Below are 23,558 nucleotides of genomic sequence, written 5' to 3'. Positions count from 1 at the left end.
AAAATCCACTGGAGCACATATATTGAGACCTAGCAAAGGCACATCGGGCTACCAGTCCCTAATATTTTGCCAAGTTTCGTGCAAATCCATTCAGCAGTTCGATTATTGACATTTAGATACGTCTACAGCCTGAATGGCTGAACGGAATTACACCAAACTTGGCAAAATGGTACATCAAACCTAAGAGGTCAGGGAGGATCTACTATGCCCCCTTATCGTCATTTGCCCCTTCCCTTTCGCCTCCTCTTGTCTCTCGATCCTACCGAGAGACAAGATGGCGGCCGCTACGGACTGTTTGGAATGTTGACAGACGCCGGAGAACCAATCCGCTTCGCTTCACAAAGCTCCGTTGCGCGAAAAGTACGCGAACTGGAGCGCTGCCCGGTCCGCTGTTACAGATATATATCTTTTTTTAAACGTTAATTTCTCAAAATCCACTGGAGCACATATATTGAGACCTACAAAAGGCACATCGGGCTACCAGTCCCTACAATTTTGCCAAGTTTCGTGCAAATCCATTCAGCCGTTCGGGCTAAAAGTGAGGCCAACCGCCCTATGGAAAACTCAATGTTAAAAACACGTTTTGGGACCCCCCTTTTTTCTCAACCCCCCCTGGACGAACCCCCCCCCAATTTTCAGGGGCTGCTCGGAAACAAAATGTGCCATTTTCCTGAAAATTTCAGCCAATTCCGTCCACAAACGCCAAAGTTATTAGACATAGAATTTTCAAAAAACCCATAGAGAAAAAATCCTAACTATATATACCTACTGGCGACCGCCAGTAGGTAATATATATATATATATATATTGCAACACATCCAACTATCCAGTTGAAGAAATGGCAAGCACACTGGAATCCGTGTATGAAAATTCTTTAATGCAAACCACCCCCTTCACCCCTGACAGACGCGTTTCGCTAATCCAGCTTCGTCAGTGTCAGTTTGTGTTTGTAAAATGACGCCATTTAAAGCCAAAACGACCGTAACTACAATCATTGACATCGACGATGTACCATTGTGTCAACGTGGCGGCCATCTTATAGTGTATACTTCTCATCTATTTACAGACTATAGCTTAACCAGTGGCGTCATGAATTAAAGTGCATAGTGCTCAATTAAAAACATTACAGACAACAAACCATTCAATCTTTAAGTGCACAATATTTTTCATTACAATACTATTCAGAGGAATATAATACAAAGACATTAGGTCATAATCAATTCATGAATGATTCTACTTTTCTAATATATATATATACGATCCATCACCTCTGCCAACGCCGAGAGTGAAGAGGCCACAGCAGGGGAACAGGTGGGAACAGCCTTTATTCAACTGCAGCAGGTAGGAAAACAGTACACACCCGCTTACACGGCGAATGCATTTCGGCTAGGAGTTAGCCTTCTTCAGCGCCACGGGTGTAGGTGCATCAGGTGGAGGCAAATCTCCTGACATAGTGTCACGCCCCATCTGATTTGTCCAGCTTTGCTCCACCCCCATCGGCCCAAATGCCTAACGCAAATGTCGTTCAGTAAGTCGTATAATGTACAACGACTACCAATACCAGAATGCAGTTCCCTGTGCTTTTTACTGGAAAACGTTGCGTGGGAATGACAAAGTGCTGTTATGATGTAAATTAATTCCACTCATAGTTGCCGAAGAACAACGTCGTCCCCTCCGGTCCCCAACCGTCTCTCCCTTCGTGTACCTGGTGTCCATTGAGCGGGGGCAAGGCAGACATGCTGAACCTCTCCAACGTGAAGCCGAATGACTTCAACTCCGCCGTATCTTCACCACGACCAGAAGGTGGGCTCTGATAAGTCCCGGAACCCCGGGTGAATCCAAACGCCACCAAAAGCATCAACCAGTAATTCCAGAGCCAACTTGATGAGACGGGAGCCTCTTGGCGTGGTACTGGAATCTGCGCTGAAATATACGATCCATCACCATTATATATATATATACATACACACATACACACACACACACACACACACACACATATACCCAACCACCAGCATCTCCAGTGCCAATCCATAAGTTTGTTTTACCATCCAGGGGGATGCATACGTCCAGACAACAAAAACATTCCATCACTACAATGTATAAAAATTGAACTTAATCAACTTATTGGTGGAAAAATTGCCTGGTGCAGGCTATGTAATATATATTAAGCTGTAGCAGTGGCGTCACTAGGGTTGGAGTCACCCGGTGCGGGTAACTCATGGTGCAGAGTGAGAGGGGAAGCGAGCCACCGGGCGATAATTTTCCAGTTACTTGTTCTCTCGTCAGTGAATGAATGAAAGAAAGAAAGGCCTTTTGCGTTATTAATGGACGATACAACGTGCTCCTGTTTACCCTGCCTCCAGTACATCCTGGTACGAATATACACAACACCACCTACCCACAAAACACAGGCACCGGCATCACGCAGCACTCAACCGACGAGAAAGCACAATATTAGTAACACAGCGCAATTCCCACTCACATCTGGCACTGAAGTGCAAGAACAAAGTCAGAGCACACTAAAGAAATACATAAAATACTGATTTAGGGGAACAGCACACACCGCCGAAAAAACACACAACGAACATTTAGAACATACAGTGCTAGCAGAACAGATAATAATGTGCATGCAGAGAACACACTTAGAACATACAGTGTACATGTAGAACACAGTTTAAACTCGCTGATCACACACTGTACATGCAGAACATTCAAAACAAAGAGGGAACAATACACACACAGAGCACAAAAGTACATGCATTTCATACATACGTGCGTAAAACACTGCTCATACAGAACATATACTAAAGATATAGCATACACGATACCCATAGACAACACAAAATGCACATGCAAAATGCACATGCGACACACAACACACAAGCAGAAATTCCAGAAATTCCCATCCACCCTGCGTTCCTCAAAATCTTCTGAGACAAATGGTACCTCACTTGCGTGGGTAGGCCTAGTGACGTCGACACAGCACAATTTCACAGTGAATATTTACCCTTTTGGCAAAGTGTCTAGCTGTAGTTTTTTAATCCTAGTTCTGCCGGCACCTAGGAAAGCCTAGCAAACCTATATATTTCTGAAAACTAGACACCAAAAGGAATCTAGGATGGGGTGACTTGACTGGCTCTCACCAGGTTCTAATACCAAGAATCCCTCGCAAACCCAAAATATTATCCCAAAACTGATTTTCCTCACATTTCTGTGGTGGAAAGTTCTGTAGTGTGCGTGGATCCACAAATGTCCTCCCACCCAGCGTTCCTCCAGGTCTCCCAATAAAAATGGTACCTCACTTGTATGGGTGGGTCAAGTACCTACGACCGGCAAGGGCCCAAAACCTATTGAGGCAACATCAAAATTACCTATCACAAACCAACCTGGTTTTGCCAGGGGGGTCCCATGAGTTTTTGGCCCGGGGCTCGGCCGCCATCTAGGGAAACCTACCAAACCCAGACATTTCTAGAAACTAGACTCCTGGGGGAGTCCAGCAAGGTATGGCTTGCATGGGTCCCTCAACATTCTCCTACCCAGAATCCCCTGCAAACCTTTAATTTTGCTGAAAAAATCACTTTTTTCTCAAACTATTGTGTGGGAAAGTTCTGGAATCTGCGTGGATCCACAAATTTCCTCCCACCCAGCCTTCCCTCAGGTCTCCCGATTAAAATGGTACCTTGCTTGCGTGGGTGGGTCAAGGACCCGCGACAGGCAAGGGAACAAAACCCAGTGAGGGGACATCAAAATTACCTATCACAAACCAACCTGGTTTTGCCAGGGGGGTCCCATGAGTTTTTGGCCCGGGGCTCGGCCGCCATCTAGGGAAACCTACCAAACCCAGACATTTCTAGAAACTAAACTCCTGGGGGAGTCCAGCAAGGTATGGCTTGCATGGGTCCCTCAACATTCTCCTACCCAGAATCCCCTGCAAACCTTTAATTTTGCTGAAAAAATCACTTTTTTCTCAAACTATTGTGTGGGAAAGTTCTGGAATCTGCGTGGATCCACAAATTTCCTCCCACCCAGCCTTCCCTCAGGTCTCCCGATTAAAATGGTACCTCGCTTGCGTGGGTGGGTCAAGGACCCGCGACAGGCAAGGGAACAAAACCCAGTGAGGGGACATCAAAATTACCTATCACAAACCAACCTGGTTTTGCAAGGGGGATCCCATGAGTTTTTGGTCCGGGGCTCGGTGGCCATCTAGGGAAACCTACCAAACCCACACATTTCCAGACACCCGGGGAAGACCAGTGAGGTATAGCTAGCATGGGTCCCCCAACATTCTCCTACCCAGAATCCCATGCAAACCTCAAATTCCGCTGAAAAAAATCACTTTTTTCTCAAAGTTCTGTGTGGCAAAGTTATGGAATCTGCGTGGATCCAAAAATGTCCTCCCACCCAGCATTCCCCCAAATATCACGATAAAAATGGTACCTCACTTGTGTGGGCAGGCATAGTAGCTTCAACAGGAAATGGCCCAAATCATACTGTAGAGACTTCAAAATGACCTGTAAGAAAACTACCTGGTTTTGGGGGGGCACCTGAGATTTTGGCCCATGGCTCCGCGGTCATCTTTAGATAGTACCAAACCCAAACATTTCTGAATACTAGGCACCCGGGGGAGTCAAATGAGGTATGACTTGCGTGGATTCCCCAATGTTTTCCTACCCAGAGTGACAGGCAAACCTCAAACTTTGCTGAAAAAAAACGCATTTCCCACGTATTTTTGTGTGGAATCACCGTACCGGCAACAATTTCCTACCCCACAGCTTTCCCCTGAGTCTCCTGAGTAAAATGATACCTCATTTGTGTGGGTGGGGCAAGGGCCTGTGACTGGGAAGAGCCCAAACATATGGAATAAGGGTATAGCAGTGGGAATTCTAAGCGCTAAATTTTTTTAAAACTACATTTTTTGCCAATTCTGCATTGGACAGCCACACAAGTGAGGTATAATTTTATTCGAGACACTAAGGAGAATGCTATGGGGTAGGACATTTTTGCCAGCGTGGTGATTCCACACAAAAATATTTGGAAAATGTTGTTTTTTACGCTAAATTTGAGGTTTGCATGGCATTCTGGGTAGAAAAAACTTGGGGGATCCACGCAAACCATTCCTCATTGAACTCCCCCCGGTGTCTAGTTTTAGGAAATGTTTGGGTTTGTTACTTTATCAAGATGGCCGCCAAGCCCGGGGCCAAAATCTCAGGTGCCACCTGCCAAAACCAGGTAGTTTTCTTATAGGTAATTTTGAAGTCTCCACAGTACGACTTGGGCCATTTCCTGTTGAAGCCACTATGCCTACCCACACAAGTGAGGAGAATGTTGGGGGACCCACGCAAGCCATACTTCGCTGGGCTTCCCCGGGTGTCTAGTTTCCAGAAATGTGTGGGTTTGGTAGGTTTCCCCAGCAGGCCGCCGAGCCCTGGGCCAAAAACTCATGGGACCCCCATTGCAAAACCAGGTTGGTTTGTGATAGTTAATTTTGATGTTGCATCAATAGGTTTTGGGCCCTTCCCTGACACGGGTACTTGGCCCATGCATAGAAGTGAGGTACCATTTCTATTGGGATACTTGGAGAAATGCTGGGGGGTTGGAAATTTGGTGTTACTTTCTGCAGCGTGAAAATTTGAGCACAATAATGCGAGGAAAATGTCAGTCATATTTTCAGGTTTGCAGGATGTTGTGGGTAAGATAACTTGTTGGGATCCACAAGAGAGACATCGCCATGTACTCCCATGGGTGTTTAGTTTACGACAAAATCTACAGTTGGGAGGTTATTCTTAGCTGAACTGTACAAAGACAAAAAAAGACAAAGATTACTGCACAACCATCTATTCCGCAAGCACAGACACATACTGGTTGGATTTGGCACGAGGGCGAGTGATGGTTCAGTATATACAATTTTATTAACGAGAGATTTCACAAAAATGAAATGCACTGTCAATAATTGAAAGGACAAAAAACTTAACCAATGGCTCGCAGCTCGTGAGCTGTAAAGCCACGTCAAGGCACCAACTGCTTTACAGGCCATTCACACACCTTTCATACCTGATACACACAAGACCATTCACACCACCAGGCACAAAACCAACACATTACAACATTCACAAAAAGGGACAAGGTACACCCTGCTTGACAAAAACAGAAATTATTTTTTTTCTACACCACCACCTATTCCTCAAGCATACATACATACTGGTTGGATTTTGCATGTGCGTGAGTGATGGTCCAGTATATATAGTTGTATTAACCAGAGATTTTACAAATAAAGAAATGCACTGTTAATAATTGAAAGGACGAGATACTGAACCTTGACTCACAGCTCGTGAGCTGTAAAGCCACGACAAGGTACCAAGCACTTTACAAGCCATTCATACGATAAGGTAAAGGCAGCTAGACTTCATTACTCGCTGGCCAGAGCCAGTGCCAAACCAGTTGAGAGTGTTTTTAAGCTGTTTTTAAGACCAACATTTTGCTGCTAGCGTTTTTGCACAGCGCGAGTGCGCTTTTTAAAATTGTTTTACTGTGTTATATATATTATATCTGCAGTGTTCTGGTACCTGTAATATTGCTTTAGGGCTGAATTACTTGCAAGTGCTTCCCCGGTCCACCACAGCTCTTAGAGCTGATTGATGTGGAGGGAGGTTCACTCCTTAATCACTCGACTTCCGGGTTGCCAGTAATAGCGGCCATCTTGAAGTCAGCGGTCTAGTTGATGACCGCACTAGGGGGCAGACAGTATATAAATCGGGCATGAAGCGGATGCGCGCAGCCAAACGGAAGCCGGTCTGCGCCTGTCCGCGCCCAGCTGGGACCAGGGGCCAGGACCCCTGCCCAGGTCAACTTATCTGCAGAGAATTTGTACACCTACACCAGGGGAGAGCTCTTAAATTTAAATACAGTAGTTCAACTACCATGCAAGCACACCTTGAACCCAGACCTATCACTAATCTGCATGGCCTGTGGATATGGGGAAAAAGCAAGCAAACTCCACGGTCAGGGCTCCCTCCCACAACTTCTTCAAAGTGATGTCGTGAAAATGGGAATGATTAATTGTAGCTCCCTACCCAAGCATATGTTGGAAATTAAATTTCTTATAGAAAACGAAGGGTTGGATGTCTTGTTTCTCACTGAGAGCTGGCTTAGGGAAAGCTCGGCACCAGAAATAGTAGAGACACTACCCCCGAGATATGAAATCTCCCACCTGGACAGGGTAGGAGCTGAGGGGGAGACTTAGCCATCATTTATAAGGCACCGTTTGGATGTATAATATGCCCAGAAAATATTGCAAAGTCGGAGGCACTTAGCTTCCGAATATCTATCTCGGCTTCGAACTCCTTTGCAGGAGGATTAATTTACAGACCCCCAGGACCTTGTGGCCAGTTTCTGGATGCAGTCCCGGACTTAGTAGCAAGCATTCTTATTGAGAAAAGTACCATCACCATGCTAGGCGATTTTAATATACACCTAGATGACGGTGATGACCCAACAGCTAAAAGATGCCTTGCGGATATGGAGGCCCTACAACTAGAACAAAGGGTACTTTCAGCTACACATGAGAAGGGTCATCTTTTGGACCCCATTTTCTCAAATGACCCTAGACTGAGGGTATTAGATCCCATATGGATGCCGTGGACGGATCATGCCCTCATTCTAATGCACCTCCAAATGAGTCGGGGAGAAGACCAGGCCACCTATCAAATACAAATTTGAACAGATCATCTTGGTTCGCACCCGAGCTGGTCGCTTAAAAAAAAGCTGTAAAGTACTGGAAAGAAACTTGAGGAAATCATATGACCCGGAACTAAAGAGGGCATATAAAGTGGCAATACAGCTCTACCACAAGAGCATTAGGATAGCACAGGCAGCTTTCTTTGAAGAAAAAATATCCAAGGCCTCCAATTCTTCTAAGGAGCTCTTCAAAATTGTCAAGGGACTCACAACGGTAAAAGAGGGAGTTATCCGGCCGCACTACTCTAAAGAAAGGTGGCCAGGTTCTTTAAAAGTAAAGTAGAAAATATTCATCGAGGCTGGACTACGCCAACAGACTTTATCTGGGTCTTCCCCAATACTTAATCCAGCACCTACAGACGGTGCAGAATGCGGCTGCGAGACTGTTGAGGTGTATTCCTTTTAAGCACCCAGTCTCTCCACATCTTCGGGCACTGCACTGGCTTCCTGTGGCCAGTAGGATCAAGTTCAAAACCTTGACGCTGGCCTTCAGGTCCCTGTATGGCACCTGTCCCAATTATTTGAGAGCCAGGCTACCCAGGTATCATCAGTCGAGGACCCTCCGCTCCAATGGGCGGGTGCAGCTCGTGGTCCCTCGAGCGCGAAGAGCACGGTTGGGTGGAAGAACCTTCTCGGCCAATGTGGCGGGGTTATGGAGCTCTCTCCCTCCTGCCCTACAACAGGCCCCTTCTGAAACTTGCTTTAAACGACTGCTAAAAACCTGGCTTTTCACTCCACTACGCTAAGATTTGCCACCTGGCATATGGTTAGTCTGTTCTCACAGCGCCGAGATACCTCCTTGTGAGGTAGCTGTTCGCGCTCTACAAAACCCATTATTATTATTATTATTAAAATATCTTTAACTCCCTCCCCCCAGCCTAATAATAACATCAGGAACAGTGACGCAAAGAAAAATACACTGTGAACAAAATGAACCAGAACTACTGACCCACCCTGCTCTCAATTCCATTCCACCGCTCAATACAGACAGTATCTCCAGATTACTGAAAGAAATCAAATCATCCAATTGGGAAGGAGCATAAAAGTAATACAATGGGTATACAATGACTTCAATTCACAATAACAATTCTGCAAAAAACGTCTTCTGTATTGTTCCAATGTTCGTTTATTCTTATTGACTCAAAAATTCTCAAGAAAGGTCACAGTACAATTCAACAGCCGACGCATTTCGTCCCTTGTTGGGACGTCCTCAGGGCTTGAATAACTTTTGTTCCACTCAATATGTAAGCTTGACAAGAATCCTATCTCTTCGTGGCATTCAGGAAGTGACCCAAAATCTGAGTTATGTTTAGAATTTAAAAAATTCTCTTGGTATTCATCTTCTTATTTTCTAATCATTGCATCAAAGCCATCCATGTGTTACTTCTTGAATAAAACGCTGTTCCCTTCTTCCAAAATCCCTGTCTCAAATAATGCACTCCTTTCTAGTTTCTCTCATAACATAATACATCCTATGTCTCCTCTTCTCTAATAAGCACTCTCGTTTACTCGACCGTCGCCTCTCCCATCATACCGTGCACAAACCCGATTCAGTAGCCTTCTGAATGCCACGAAGAGATAGGATTCTTGTCAAGTTTACATATTGAGTGGAACAAAAGTTATTCAAGCCCTGAGGACGTCCCAACAAGGGACGAAACGCGTCGGCTGTTGAATTGTACTGTGACCTTTCTTGAGAATTTTTGAGTCAATAAGAATAAAAGAACATTGGAACAATACAGAAGACGTTTTTTGCAGCATTGTTATTGTGAATTGAAGTCAATGTATACCCATTGTATTACTTGTATGCTCCTTCCCAATTGGATGAATTGATTATTTACAGGGAGGTTGGGCGGTGCCTCTACGGGGGGTAGAGCGTAACAATATTACTTACTTAAACTGCTCGTTTCACATGCCCACATTCCTAACACAGAAACCACACCAGCTCACAGATTGTGTGGAGCGGCGTTTGACTAGCAGTGTGTGTAGTGACCAGCAGTGCAGTGCAGTGACTACTCACACACCGTCAGCCAAGCACCAGTCCACCTACACCGCCAGCCAAGCGCCAGTCCACTCACACGACAGCCAAGCGCCAGTCCATGCACACCACCAGCCAAGTGCCAGTCCAAACAAACCACCAGCAAAGCACCAGTCCAAACACACCACCAGCCAAGTGCCAGTCCACTCACACCACCAGCCAAGCGCCAGTCCAAACACACCACCAGCCACGCTCCAGTCCAAACATATCACCAGCCAAGTGCCAGTCCACGCATACCGCCAGCCAAGCACCAGCCCATGCACACCACCAGCCAAGCGCCAGTCCAAACACACCACCAGCCAAGCGCCAGTCCAAACACACCACCAGCCAAGTGCCAGTCCACTCACACCACCAGCCAAGCGCCAATCCAAACACACCACCAGCCAAGCTCCAGTCCAAACATATCACCAGCCAAATGCCAGTCCACGCACACCGTCAGCCAAGCGCCAGTCCAAGCACACCACCAGCCAAGCGCCAGTCCAAACACACCGCCAGCCAAGCGCCAGTCCAAACACACCACCAGCCAAGCGCCAGTCCACGCACACCACCAACCAAGCACCACTCCACGCACACCACCATCACATTTAGGATTTTTTTATACAAATAAGAAAACACAAACAAATTGCAAATAGATACACATCTACTAACATAAACTCTGAAACGAAATACACTACAAAAATGCCAACCTTTAAACTGAACAAAAAATATTAAACATTAGAGACCAGGCAGTTCACTTTACCACTCATGGATGCTCCCAAAAGTTATTTTGAGTTTGGTACATTCTAAAACAAGCAGGCACACATAGCCCAGGGTTAGAAGGGCACTCTGGGCAGTACATACAAGTCTCCTTCCGTGTACCTCTTCGCCAACAGACTCTACATCTCCTACTGGAAAATTCTTTTGAGGGTGTGGGAGGAATGTGATCAGGAGAGTGGCGGCCTTTCAGTCTAGCCACATCCTCCACCACTCCAACTCTAGGAACACTTGCCTGTTCCACTAAAACAAGGCTGCCTATTACATACTCCTGAAACTTAGCAAAAGTCATTTTTGACTCAGGACAAGAATCCTTGAAAACAACAAAAGCATTAAAGGTTGCCAGATGGAAAAGATGGAGAGCCAACTTCTTATACCAAATGTATCCCTTACAAAGAGCAGCGTAAGCTTCCAACCTCTGATCTACTCTGTCAACACCACCCATGTGCCTATTATAGTCTAAAATGCACACAGGTTTGCACGCTTCAGCAACCTGACCCCAAACAACCACACGTGAAGTGCTTTTATCATGGATGGTAGTCAGCATATAGACATCTCTCCTGTTTAAAAACTACACGGCTAGAAGTTCCTCGCAACGCAATGCACTGCACTGTCCCCGCACAAGCTTTTGACAAACAAGTTATTTTGGGAAACCTTTACGGTTAGAGCGGATTGTTCCACAAGCAACTGTGTCCACTTTGGCCAATTCCCTGAACAACCGCACACCAGTGTAGAAGTTATCTACATATAAATGGTGACCTTTGCTAAAAAGTTCTCTGCCAAGTTCCCACGCAATTTTCTCAGTCACTCTAAAAATGGACGGACAACCAGGGGGGTTAACCCTGGATTCCTTACCAGTGTACACCCTGAAATTAGAGACATATTCAGTCCTACTGTCACACAGCAAATACAGCTTAATTCCATAGCGTGCCGTCTTACTAGGAATGTATTGCCTAAAAACCAAGCAGCCCTTGAACAACACCAAAGACTCATCCACTGCTATGTCTTTCCCTGGAGCATAGATCTCAGAAAATCGATCTACAAAGTGATCAATGACAGGCCGAATCTTAAAAAGAAGGTCACTCTCAGGGTGATCTCTTGGCAACGCTAAACCATTATTGACAAATTGCAGAATCTGAAGCAGAAGCAAATACCTATCATGACTCATAACTGCCGGAAATATAGCCGTTGCCATCAAGGGACCAGTAGACCAATATGAAGACATTGATGGCTTCCTTAGCAAGCCCAGCAAGCCCAGCAAAAAAGTTAAACCCAAGAACTTCTTCATCTCTTCCAGATTTGTGGGAGTCCACCGGGTAGCTCTATAATGGGGCTTAAGGCTGGCAATGTTGTCCCCCAAAAACTGCTTGGCATACAAATTAGTCTGCTCAATAATCTCTGCCAAAACACATTGTCCATAAACAACTGAAAACAATTTATCTGCAAAACGTTTTCTGTATTCACTCTACACCCTGGAACACCAGTAAAGTCTGGCAATGCCGGCTGCTCCAACCCAGATGCCTCTTGCCACACTATACCAATGGGAAGCCTTGCAGCCCCAGGCTGCAGCCCAGATGCCTCTTGGAGCTATCGGCACATCAATGTCCTCCTTTAACAAAGGCACTTCATCCGCACTAAGAGTAGCTTCATCTGCACTGAGAGTAGCTTCATCATCCGATGATGCCAAGTGGAGAGAAAACTCACTTCCTGAATCTTCCCCTGCCTCCTCTGCCTCAGATACAGAGTCAGTCTCTGAATCATGGTCAGAGGAAGACTCAAAAAGCATACCAACAACCTGCTGAGCAGTAATCCTGCGGCTAGCCATTATCCTTACTAAGAAAGGAGACTGCACAAACAAGTCAACAACAACCAACACTGTGCAAAATAAGTAAGTAATGTGTGCCTTTATCACAAAGATCTATATCTATATACTCAAAAACTATATGATTCCCTTGCAAGAGACTGCTACACCCACCAGCACCTACTCTGCAGAGAGACAGCAAAAATGATATCCCACTAGAAAGAAAAAAAACAAAACCAATTACTCACAAAACAACAAAATACACATTGAGCAACAATGCAAAAGGTTTTTGAACAGAAGCCAAGCATAATGCAATTATTTCACCATTTGCAAAAAACACATTCATGCGAAGAAATGAAAAACATTTACATTGTACAAAAAAAAGTCTCTTACCAAACACATGCAACTACACAAACAGCAGAACCACCAGTAACAAAACTGCAACCTGGAACAGTCTAAAGAGCAAAAGCCGTGAACTAGAACAAAAAGGGAGAAATAAAGCGTTACAATTGTAATTCACAACAAATAAAACAATTAACATTATAACACGCTATGTCACTACCCAAATGGGGGCAGAAAAGCCAAATAAACCCAGGGAGGGCAGAATACACTTAAAAAATATATGTCCCCTGGAAGCGACCAATTTATTTATTTTTACATACCTGGCTCTAGTGAGCTTTTCTGCCCCCGCCTCCCAGGGCCAGAAACACCAACAAATGCAGGTGATCTGTCCCCAGGGGGGCAGAAAAGTCTTAAAAATTGTTTAGGCCCATAAGGAAGCGACCCTTGCCCAAGGGGTCGCTTACATTTAAAATGTAAAACACTTCCTTGTGTCTAGTGGGGTTTTCAGAAAGGCCAAGTAAACAAACCGGAGGGGTTCAGAATATACTTTAAAAAAAAATATGCCCCTGGAAGCGACACTTGCCCAAGGGGTCACTTCCAATTTAATAAAAACAAATTGCCTGGCTCTAGTGGGCTTTTCTGCTCCCCCCCTCCCCCCCCCCCCCCCGGACCAGAAATGCCATAAAAATGAGGCGATCTGTCCGTGGGGGAGGGGCAGAATATACTTTTCAAATAAATTTGGACCCTGGAAACAACGCTTGCCCAAGGAACGCTTCCAAAAAAAAAAAAAATCCCTGGTGTCCAGTGTGGTTTTCTTTCCCCCGTGGAAGGCCAAATAAAAAAAACTGATCTGCCGCAAGTGGGGGCAGAATAAACTTTTAAAATAAATTGGGCCCCTGGAAGTGACCCTTGCCCAAGGGGCCGCTTCCAATTTGGGAAAAAAACAATTCCCTGGCTCTAGTGGGCTTTTCTGACCCCCCCTCCCCCCCCCGGTCCAGAAATGGCCAAAAATCAAATAAACTGTCCCCGGGGGGTGGGGGGGGGGGGGGTAGGCGGGCAGAAAAGTCTTAATTAAAATGTCCCCCTTAGAAAGTGATCCTTGCACAAGGGGTCGCTTCCTTTGAATCCAAAAAGACATCCCTGGTGTCTGGTAAGGCATTCCTGGTGCACGATCGCTACGCTCTTTCCTCTCCCCCGGTGCCTCAAGGCGCGCAGATTTGGCCCCCTGCCCCACCAGAGCACAAAGACTTACCCTCCACCTTGGGACGCCTGGAAGCAAATGGCTTTCAGGCGTCCCAGTGTTTCCTGATGACGTCGACGTACGCTGTGCATGCTGACGTCACAGGATTGCCGAGAGGGGGTCGGGGGTGGCAGCGGAAGCTCTTCTGCTGCCATCCCAGTGGCGGTTCGTCCATTGGGGGCGTTGGGGCGTTGCCCCACTAGCCATGGACGACCGTCACTGCTCCTGTCAAGTGTCACTGACACACTGCAAAAAGTGAAAAAAGTAAAATTATGAGCGCACTTCAGAATAGCCGACAGTCATCATAATTGAGGCCGGACCGGACCGGAGTCACAAATCAGGACGTCATCGCGGAAGGTGTGGAGGGGCGGGCCTGCGGCAGTGAGTGGCAGGCTGGCAGCGTGTGACTCACTGTTATCAGCTTGGCAGGCAGCAGTGTGTGTGCGCATTTAGGACAAGTCATTTTTATGACTTGCCCACGCATGCGCACACACGCAAAGCCCCTTCCCTCCTCCTCCTCCCCCAGCCGTGCCACAGGCAGAGACCCGGGGGAGGCGGGTCTCATCATGGGCAGTATTAGCCCTGCTCTTTAGCCAATCCTGGCGCAGTGGCGATGTTATGCTGCGCCAGGATTGGCTGAGTTAACGCGCACGAGGATGGTTTTGCTGCCGTGCGTGCGTGGGTGGCTGACTGGGAGGCTGCCTGCCGCCTATCTGATGACGTTCACAGGACCACTGAGGAATTCAAAAAAGAGGACGGCGGGAGTCCGGTGTCCGAAAGCCGTACGGTAAAACTTTTATTTTTATATATTATATATTTTTCCCTTGAAGCCCTCCCGCCTCACCTCCTCCCCCACTCCCCTCCGCGGTGCGACGAGCATTTCCACCCCCACCCGCCTGTAATGGCGGCCACGAATACTGCAAATGAGAGCCCCTAATATATCCTTATAGAAATTGAATTACTCATTGATCAGTCACAAAAGAAGAAAGGGAAGGGCAACTTAAAATACAAGGGAGCGTTTAGTGCCGTAGGATTGCGCTGACCTCTCACCAAAATTCCTGTCCTCCCTCCTGCTCCCCCAAACCACAGACTTCCAATCCCCCTGAGCCATATTTCATGGGGTCTGCAGGGGCATGGAATAATTAAAGCTTCTGGTAGGGGCCTAGATTCCTGAGAAGGCGGGAAACTCTCTCTTGGTAGAAAGCTGCGTTTGCATTGGCAGAGTGGGGAGACGCACAAGTCAGGTCACACAGGTTTGGCTTTCCTTCAGTCGGAGATAAGATGATTGTTTCCTGTATTATTGCTTTGATTCTGCGGGCCTTAGCCATCCCCCTCCTCCCGCTCTTCCCTCGCAATGTCATTATTTCCATTTTTAACTGCACATGCAACACACGAACATGCGTGTAACAAATATATAATAGCCTGTGTTTATTAGAACACTGATTTTACCATTGTCAGCACTGTTAATAGAAGCGTTCATTCACTAACTCACTGATACCCATTTATCAACCTCAGAAGGATGAGAGGCTGAGCTGTACTTGCTGGTAAAGTTGTGTCCTTCACACAGATACAGGAAGAAGGCAAAATACTGGCAGATACACCCCTGGATGCACATATGAATGCAGAGTTTTGTATAGCGCTTTAGTGGCATTAGCAAGGCCTCACAGAGCTGTCTGTTTTGGGCACCCTGTGAAGTAATTTGCATAGTTGACAGAACCTAACGCCAACAGTACATTCAGTTCCTGTTTAAATAGTGTCTCATGGTGTTGGTTTCAAACAAAGCATAACAAACCCTGGTTCTATTTGTTTTACTTTCATACACCTTTTTCTTACTTTTATTAGGACATATCGCTCCATTCCCTCGGTCTGTAAGTAAGCACTGTGGAGAATTCTGCTGCAGGGCAGTGCGAGCCCGCAAAAACAGATACAAAACATTCCCAGTGGTATGGGCCCCAGCGCCTGGCGCAGACTTCCAGGCGCGCTAATATAAATGTTTGTGAATTGTAAAAATGGGAGTAAAGCGCGTCCAGAGAGAGATGAAAATCTCTGCTCGGACTTTAACACTTTGTGTGGTAATAGGACCCTGTGTCTTGACCCCACTGCATGGTCCCGTGTCTGAGGAAAACTGCCCGGTCTCCCACGCTGTCTCATTTTCCCTTAATGTACTTACCCACCATACCCTCCATCTAATCCGTTCTCTCACTGGCTACATTAAATAAATAATGAAAAGCCAGAAACTAGAAGCAGACGGAGCGCCTGGCTGTCTGCGAGTCCTTCCCCAGAAATGTAATTTTACATCATGAACTGAAGCCTGTTTAAAAAAGAAAAAATGCTTGGAATTTTTATGTGTGTAGGTAGCAATTTGTATATGGCTTATCGGTTTTTCTAGCGCTACGATATTCCTCTATGTATGATTGTGCTTACTTGAGATGGGTTTTTTCTTAAGTGGAATGATGCCTTTGCCTTGACAAGGACCGATGCAGTGTTTCAGCTGCTCAGTTGTTTAGTGTGGAAGTGGTGTAACACCCTGAGCATCGTATCATAAGGAGAATGCAGCCTGCAGGACATATGCCGACGGTAGCAAATGTAACACAACTTTAAAATGCAGGGGGCGGGGCAGGGCTTAGGTGACTGGAGCTTGAAGTGGCCTGTGGTGTAACCGAGGTGAACTTTAAAAGTGATCTGTTCATTGGTTACATTTTCGCCTTTAACCTTAGGACTCTTGGGGTGCAGTGCCACTGCTCACGGGGTGAGAGTTGTCGGTCTAGTTAACAACTGGACCCAGAGCCGTAGGTGCATCAACCCACTGATCTGTCTCCTTGTATTTGGAACCTCTGACCCATATGTTGTACACAACACAAATCTCTGCGGCAGGTGCATTTACCCACTAAGATGTCGACTGGGATTAGAACATGGGGCCTGCAGGCTACACACAGATCTGTGTAGGAGTATTTAGTATTTAAAGTCACTAAACTCTAAAGACTTGGAACAACAGAGCTGTTAATGAACTGTAGAGCTCCGCAATAGGCACATTAACCCAACGAGTTACCTGATTCTATTTCTAACCTGCAGCCTACAAAGCCTATTCATTCACGTTTCAGCTACATGCCCTAGCATTCTCGATATCTCCTTCTTTGACCCTCTTCTCAGGTTTGAGTTAATTTGTGTCTGCTGATTAGTAATGGGGGAGATCACTCTTGTCAAAAAACAGGGACAGCAACACAGTTAAAGCACTTTCATCCTAAAACTGGCTGATAGTATTCTAGGCATTTCAAACATGGTAACAGTTTTGAATTTTTAAAGATGTATATGGCATCTTCCTTCCCTTTTTCATTCAGTGGCGGCTCAAAGAGGCCTCATATGACAGTTCACAGCATTCTGAATTCCAACAAGCAAGCAATGGGGAGCACTGAAAGGTGCTTAAGGACAGTGTGAAGCTGGCACTGGTGGGCAGAGATGAGCTGGCTCTCATGGGCAGCGTGTGTGAAGGTGCCATTGGTGGATAGTGTGAGGTGTCAGAAACAGTGGGCACTGTAAAAGTTAGCACAGGTGAGCTCTCTCTTCCACACTCCATCTTGCTGTCTGTTACCATACTTTTTTCTGCCACACTCTCAACATCTGTGTGGTCCTCTGTGTAATAAACTCCATAAAAAAATCCAACACCCAGCAATTTCTTAAATGATACATAATTCAATTGTATTGCTTCATTAACCTTCCTGCTTCCTTAAGATTGCTTGAAAAAGCATCATTTGTCCACTCTTTTTTCAAAATTACCCTCCCATAGGTTGTTTGGGCTCGCTCGCTACACTCGCTCGCCATAGTGTGGACGTACAACCATAATTTTACACCCCACCACTTTCAAATGTCACCAGCCGCCACTGTGCCATCCCCCTTGGTGCCAACATGTTGAACTGCACATGGGGGAGCGTCAGTGCTACCCCCATGGGTAGGTGCCATGACGGAGCGGTTCCGTCATGAGCACAGCCCAACCGATGCTCATGACGGAACCGCTCCGTCATGAGCATCGAAGGGGTTAATGTCACAAATTCTCGGTTTTTTGTTCTGGCTTTTTTGAGTAGGTTGCATGCTGAATAATTACTTTCGTCTTTTAAAATATGGGGGCCTTACTTACATGAAAGTGACACAGTGCGCTGCCGCAAGCCATTTGGCTGAGCCTTGCTGCGTTACTTTCAAAGCACAGGGATGTGCCATATTTACAACAACATGACGTATCCCTGAGCTCTCCCCTATGCTGGAGCACTATTGGCTTCCATGTGCCAATGCAGGCACCATTGCACCTTGGTGCAAGGGTGCCTTTGTTGCAGGGACACCTTCCTGCACAAAAACAATCACAAGAGGAGAAATAAAAGTTTTTCTCCTCGTTGCGCCTACTTACGCCTCCCCTGGGGAGGCGTAGGATTCTGACGCATTCTCAGGTTTACTAAATGTTCTAAATCTGGGAATGTGGCAGAATCCATGGGTGTTGCGCGGAAACAGCCACAGCAACACCCATGGCACACCCCTTTAACACAAAGGGCTGCATCAAAAGGGGGCGTATTTACAAGGCCAGGAAAAGCCACGCAGGGTGGCCTTATGTGGCCTTGTAAATATGAAGCACCACACTGCGCCGCCAGTGTGCCAAAAAAAGTTGCGCACAGGGGGTGCAAGGGGCTTGTAAATAAGCCCCTACACTTGAAAGCAAGTCAAAGTATAAGAAACCTGTTGGATACCTAAGGGATTATGATATAGTGTGTCATGAGCTGCCCGGGTGGCGATAACATACACTGATGTACAACTGACAAGCATGTTAGGTATCATAAGAGTGTGCTCCATTTCTTTTTTCATGATGACTGTAGCAGCAAAATGCATGGAAATTGTAAACATTGTTTTGTTGCTACAAAATCGCACAGATTGTCACAAAATTACTTTATTTAATATAGGGCCTGATTTCCTAAAAAGCAGGTTGCAAAATGTGGTCACAATTAACACTGTTGAAATCTGTCTCTGATTTTGGGATGTGATGTATGAACAAATAGTGAAGCAAAAACAGGAGTAGATCCGTTAACCCAGGTGAGACAGGGCAAATATTTGTAAAAGACAACAGTGTCTCAGCTGGACATAATTAGAACAGGGCCATTTCAAACAGTGATGTGAATCACAAGGGGTGGGGAAAATAAGGGAGACCACAATAGAAAGGGTAAAATGAAAAAAAATGTATTTTGTAAGTAGTTATAACAGCACTACAGTAAAAATTCAATATACAAATGACAATACCACACAAGTGAGCACTGGGCGTGCTAGTGAAAGTGAATGGCGCAGTGACACAGGGGTGAAAAATAACAGCGAGAATGGTGAAAGGAGTATTAGAGTCATCCAGTGCTCACTTGTGTGGAATGGTCACTTGTATATTGAATTTGTACTGTAATGCTGTTATAACTACTTACAAAATAATAATTGTTTCATCTTACCTTTCCATTGTGGTCTCCCTATTTCCCCCACCTCATGTGACTTATATCACTTTTTTTAATTGCCCTGTTCAAATGATGTCTAGCTGAGACACTGTTGTATGTACTAATAGGTTCTGTCATAAAATCTCCAAAGGGACTGGGTAGTACCCCTTTGTGAATCATTTACCATCTCCTCTGAGATATCATTAACTGATCAGTGGGTTGAGACCACAAATGCTTTAGCTAGCTATTATTAGACACCATTGCAACTCACAGTTAGGAGGCGCCGCCACTTTCATGCCCCTTCTTAATTGAAGTTTAGAATCGGATTGCAAAAAAGGTTGAATCCTTTGCATATTTAACTTTTGCAATAGAAAATATTGTGATTTTGTGAATCACAGGGTTTCGAGATTGCACAAGTATTGAGTATATCGGGCCCTTTATTCTAATTAGAACTTCAGTTTATATAGTTCAGCTCTAAAATACATCACAGTGTTAAGGACTGTTCAAGTCAAGGTAGGAGCCAGAAACTGAGTAAAGCAAAGTTTAGCAATAACCAGCCTTTAGAATATAATGCAGTGTTTTCTTTTAAAAGCAATTCTAATATTTAACAAAATGAATAAATCTAAAACAAAATGTTCCTTTTTTTTGCAGCTAGAAAATGTGTACAATTCCCAGCACCTAAAAATGGCAAAGTTATTGCAACCGGAACACATAATATTGATGATGACATTCCTGCTGGCCACGTTTTAAGATTTGAGTGCGATTCCCCACTAGCACGACCTGTACCGAATGAAGTCTACTGTACATCAAGTGGACAGTGGAGCAGTGATTCTGTAGAATGCAGAGGTAAGAACTAATTTATGTATTGTAGTATAAAAGAGACATGCAAAAACACGCCAAATATTGTTTATCGATTTTAGTTCAGGAGAACACTCTAAACCAGAATTTGCAATTCACCTTCCAACTGCACCAGGTTCCCTGTAAAGTGAACAGTTAAGATTATAGATTAATTTAATTCTTCGCACACTGCCTGTGTCAGTCTGCCACAGGGTGAAATTGTCTGCCAAATTTGGCTATGAGTACAACAACATCTGTTTATTAATTTAATGTACATTAACAATCACTAATACGTGCCATCCAAGCAATTTTTATAGCATAGGGGGCTTTGAATAGTATGAATTGTCCCGCTTGTTGGAGTGGAATGATTAGTAGCTGTGTTGCTACTGTAATTGGCAGCACCAGCTGGGGCAATGTACTGTGCAAGCTTCCCTGGCACCTAATGTTTTACAAATTAACCACTGGTGATAAGCAGCGTACCCCCGCCTTTTCGCTTGGTACATTTCTGCAGGTTAAATATGCCGAAATTTCTCTCAGGAAAATTGGCTGGTAAATAATGGGATTTGCAGAATTTGGTGTGACACACATCAAAATCTCTATGTTATGGAACATTTTTCTAGCAATATTCGTGACTGGGTGCTATCTGTCGATCCCTGCCGTGTCAGAACACATTGGTGTGATTACTAACACACCTTTCTCCAGCCTGAGCATGATCGGGGCCTTTAAAGCAAAGTGTGAGAGTTAGTGTACTATTACTACCCACATTCTGATAAAGAAATTTGTGGTCCTCAAATATATCTTGAAAATGCGACATGCTATGAGTTAACACACCTCAAAGACAGTTATTTTAACCTATGGGGGATTCTTCTTTTGTGGCACTACTAGTAACACGTGTTGTGTCGGGGCAATATACTCTCAGAGGGCACCTGGGGTGTAATGGGCCTAACACGTGGCCTTATATTCATGAAGGAATCACACGGACACTGGGGAACTGTTGGTGGCTCTGCACGTCGTTGCCAACTGGCGTACGTACGTGCGGACACCCCTTTTATTAAGTAGGTCACGTGGGAGTCACTCTGCACGCCTGTTGCGCCACAGGCGTAAATAAGCTGGAACACAACATTCCTCCCCAAACACAAAAAAAACAAAAATAGAAAATGCACCAAGTACCCCGGAAGGGTAATTATCACAAATAATCACACTCAGTCTCTGAGATTCACTTAACAGTCTCTGGTTGACAATTCACTTAAATATGCAGTGGAACAGTCTTACGTGACATAGTCCCGTAGACGGCAGGATGGCTCGGGGTTCCTCCGCAGCCGATATTGAGAGACCCCTCTGGCCGGTGTGACACTACCCCCAGCCAGGGATGGCGGTTCGTTGTCGTGGGCTACAGAGTCATCTCCGCACCGCTCAGCACTGACGTCTTCCGGCTCTTCGGGGCAACCACTATCTTCACCTGTCGACTCCTGAGACTATTCCCCAGGGTAACAACCTCCGATGTCGGGGAACTGACAGTCACTAGGCCTGATGGTACCTGGATCTCTGGTGACTCAGGCGCGGCAACCACCCCTGTTTCAGGATGATACCGCTTGAAGTGGGACACATTACGAGTCACAGTCTCTCGGCCTTGGATCGCTATGACGCGTGTTCCTTTCACGTTAACCACCTTCCATGGCTTCTTTTCATACGTCAGCCTAAATTTCCCGCTGGTGACATGATTCTTAAGCAATACTAGGTCTCCGCTTGTAAGAAAAAGGGGTCAGGCAGATCAGGTCGATTATCCCTTTTCTTGGTTTGCCCGACGTTAGCCGCTTCTCACCCAACTCACGGTTACCAAATAAAGAGGCAGGAGCTGGAGACTGGAAGGCAGGAAACAGGAGTTTATTTCCGACGGAGCAGAACACATCAGATCGGACAACGAGGTATCGTTTCGAGGTGCTCTACCCGCATCTCTGAGGCCTGGCCTCTTATACACAGTTTTATGGCTTTATTACAGTTATGACATCCGTGGTATTGCTTTGAAGTTCACAAAGGCATCTTTGGAATCCCCGGTTCAGGCCCGCTCTCACACATATCTACAGTAGAGGTCCCCACCCAAATCACAGCATGATGGCTATCGCGCAGCTGGACATTCCGCTGGGAACGGGAATGTGGGCGATCGGTCGGATCTAGGGGTGTGAAGGCATTGATTAATCCCCGCTCCTTTGATGTGGGGCAAGGTCCTACTGTAGGGGCAATAAACTGCATCTGCTGAGTTAAGTGATGGCCTGGGGTCAGGCCGGACAATCGGGCAGGGAGGAAGAGGTTATCAAAAGGGCCTGTTCTATGAATGAGATGAAAGAGTGAGGGGGTTCAGCACGGGATGTGGCTCGGAGGCGGGGTCGCGCCGGAGGTGCGTTTATGACCCAAGCAGGAGAGACCGGGGGTTGTCGGGGATGCTTGCGAGGCTGGGGAGTGAGGGGGAGAGAGAGAGAGACGCTGGCTATCGGGAGTGGGCAGAGAGGCCATGGCAATCAAAATGGTTGCTGCTTACGCGCACGTATGGATCTGGAAAGGACAAGATGGCGCCGATAATGTTTACGCCACAATCCAGATTTTAACAGTCCTCCCTTTTCAACATATCTAGCCAGCTTGTCAATTTATGTCTATCCCCATTAGATTACGTATTTCGATATCATACAAAGCGTTCATACGTTCAGTGTCGAAATTCGGAGTCTTAGGGCACATGCAGTTAGCGATGAGTGAGCACAAAGGTGGCAAGCATTGAATACCTAGGCAACACCCACACAGTACCACGACCGGTATCAATATAAATGTAAACAACCTCCATCCCCAGTCCTTCAAAGTACCCCAAAACCAGCTCCCAAGCGACCATCCTTCTTGCTCCTGGTGAACCTCCGAGGAAAGTCTGTGGAGATGCTCGATAGCTTTGTAGACTGAGGGCGAGTTATCTGGCACGTAGGTGCAACAGCTGGATCCGATGATGCGGCATGCTCCTCCACGGTCAGCTAGAACCACATCTAGAACAAGGCGGTTCTGAAGAGCCACCAGGCGGACTGCCTGAAGCTCGGCCGTATTGTTAGTGAGGATGCCAGCTGTGATGTTCATGGTCGTTTCTACTGCCTGGGTCAGGTGTCGGATGGCGCGGCTGTTTGCCATTGGGCCCCACAGAGGAACAAGTCCCTTCACTGCATCCAGGAACTGTGCTCCGGTGGAGTCGGCTTGGTCAATGTCTCTTGCGCGCTTCTGCCGGTGATGGTTTGCTGGGGCCACGTACGTTGGAGGGAGAACGAAGGTGATGTAGCAAGTACCCCCCCAACTTTTTGGAAGCCAAGTGTAAGCTTTGGTGCCACAAACAAA

General features: G+C 46.0%; 1 protein-coding gene across 2 annotated transcripts in view; it reads left to right on the top strand.

Annotated features, from left to right (window-relative positions):
• LOC144755218 (complement factor H-like) overlaps positions 1-23,558 on the top strand; it is a 1,175,739-nt gene that overhangs the window by 131,325 nt on the left and 1,020,856 nt on the right. For both annotated transcript variants that reach the window (XM_078643916.1, XM_078643925.1), the window contains exon 5: positions 20,010-20,204. In XM_078643916.1, the coding sequence (XP_078500042.1) occupies positions 20,010-20,204 (195 nt within the window). The remainder of the gene's footprint in view (positions 1-20,009; positions 20,205-23,558) is intronic.

This window comes from Lissotriton helveticus, chromosome 1_1 (assembly GCF_964261635.1).
Source record: "Lissotriton helveticus chromosome 1_1, aLisHel1.1, whole genome shotgun sequence".
NCBI lineage: Eukaryota > Metazoa > Chordata > Amphibia > Caudata > Salamandridae > Lissotriton > Lissotriton helveticus.
Note: the sequence above shows the minus strand (reverse complement) of the source record. Positions and strands in the feature narration are given on the sequence as shown.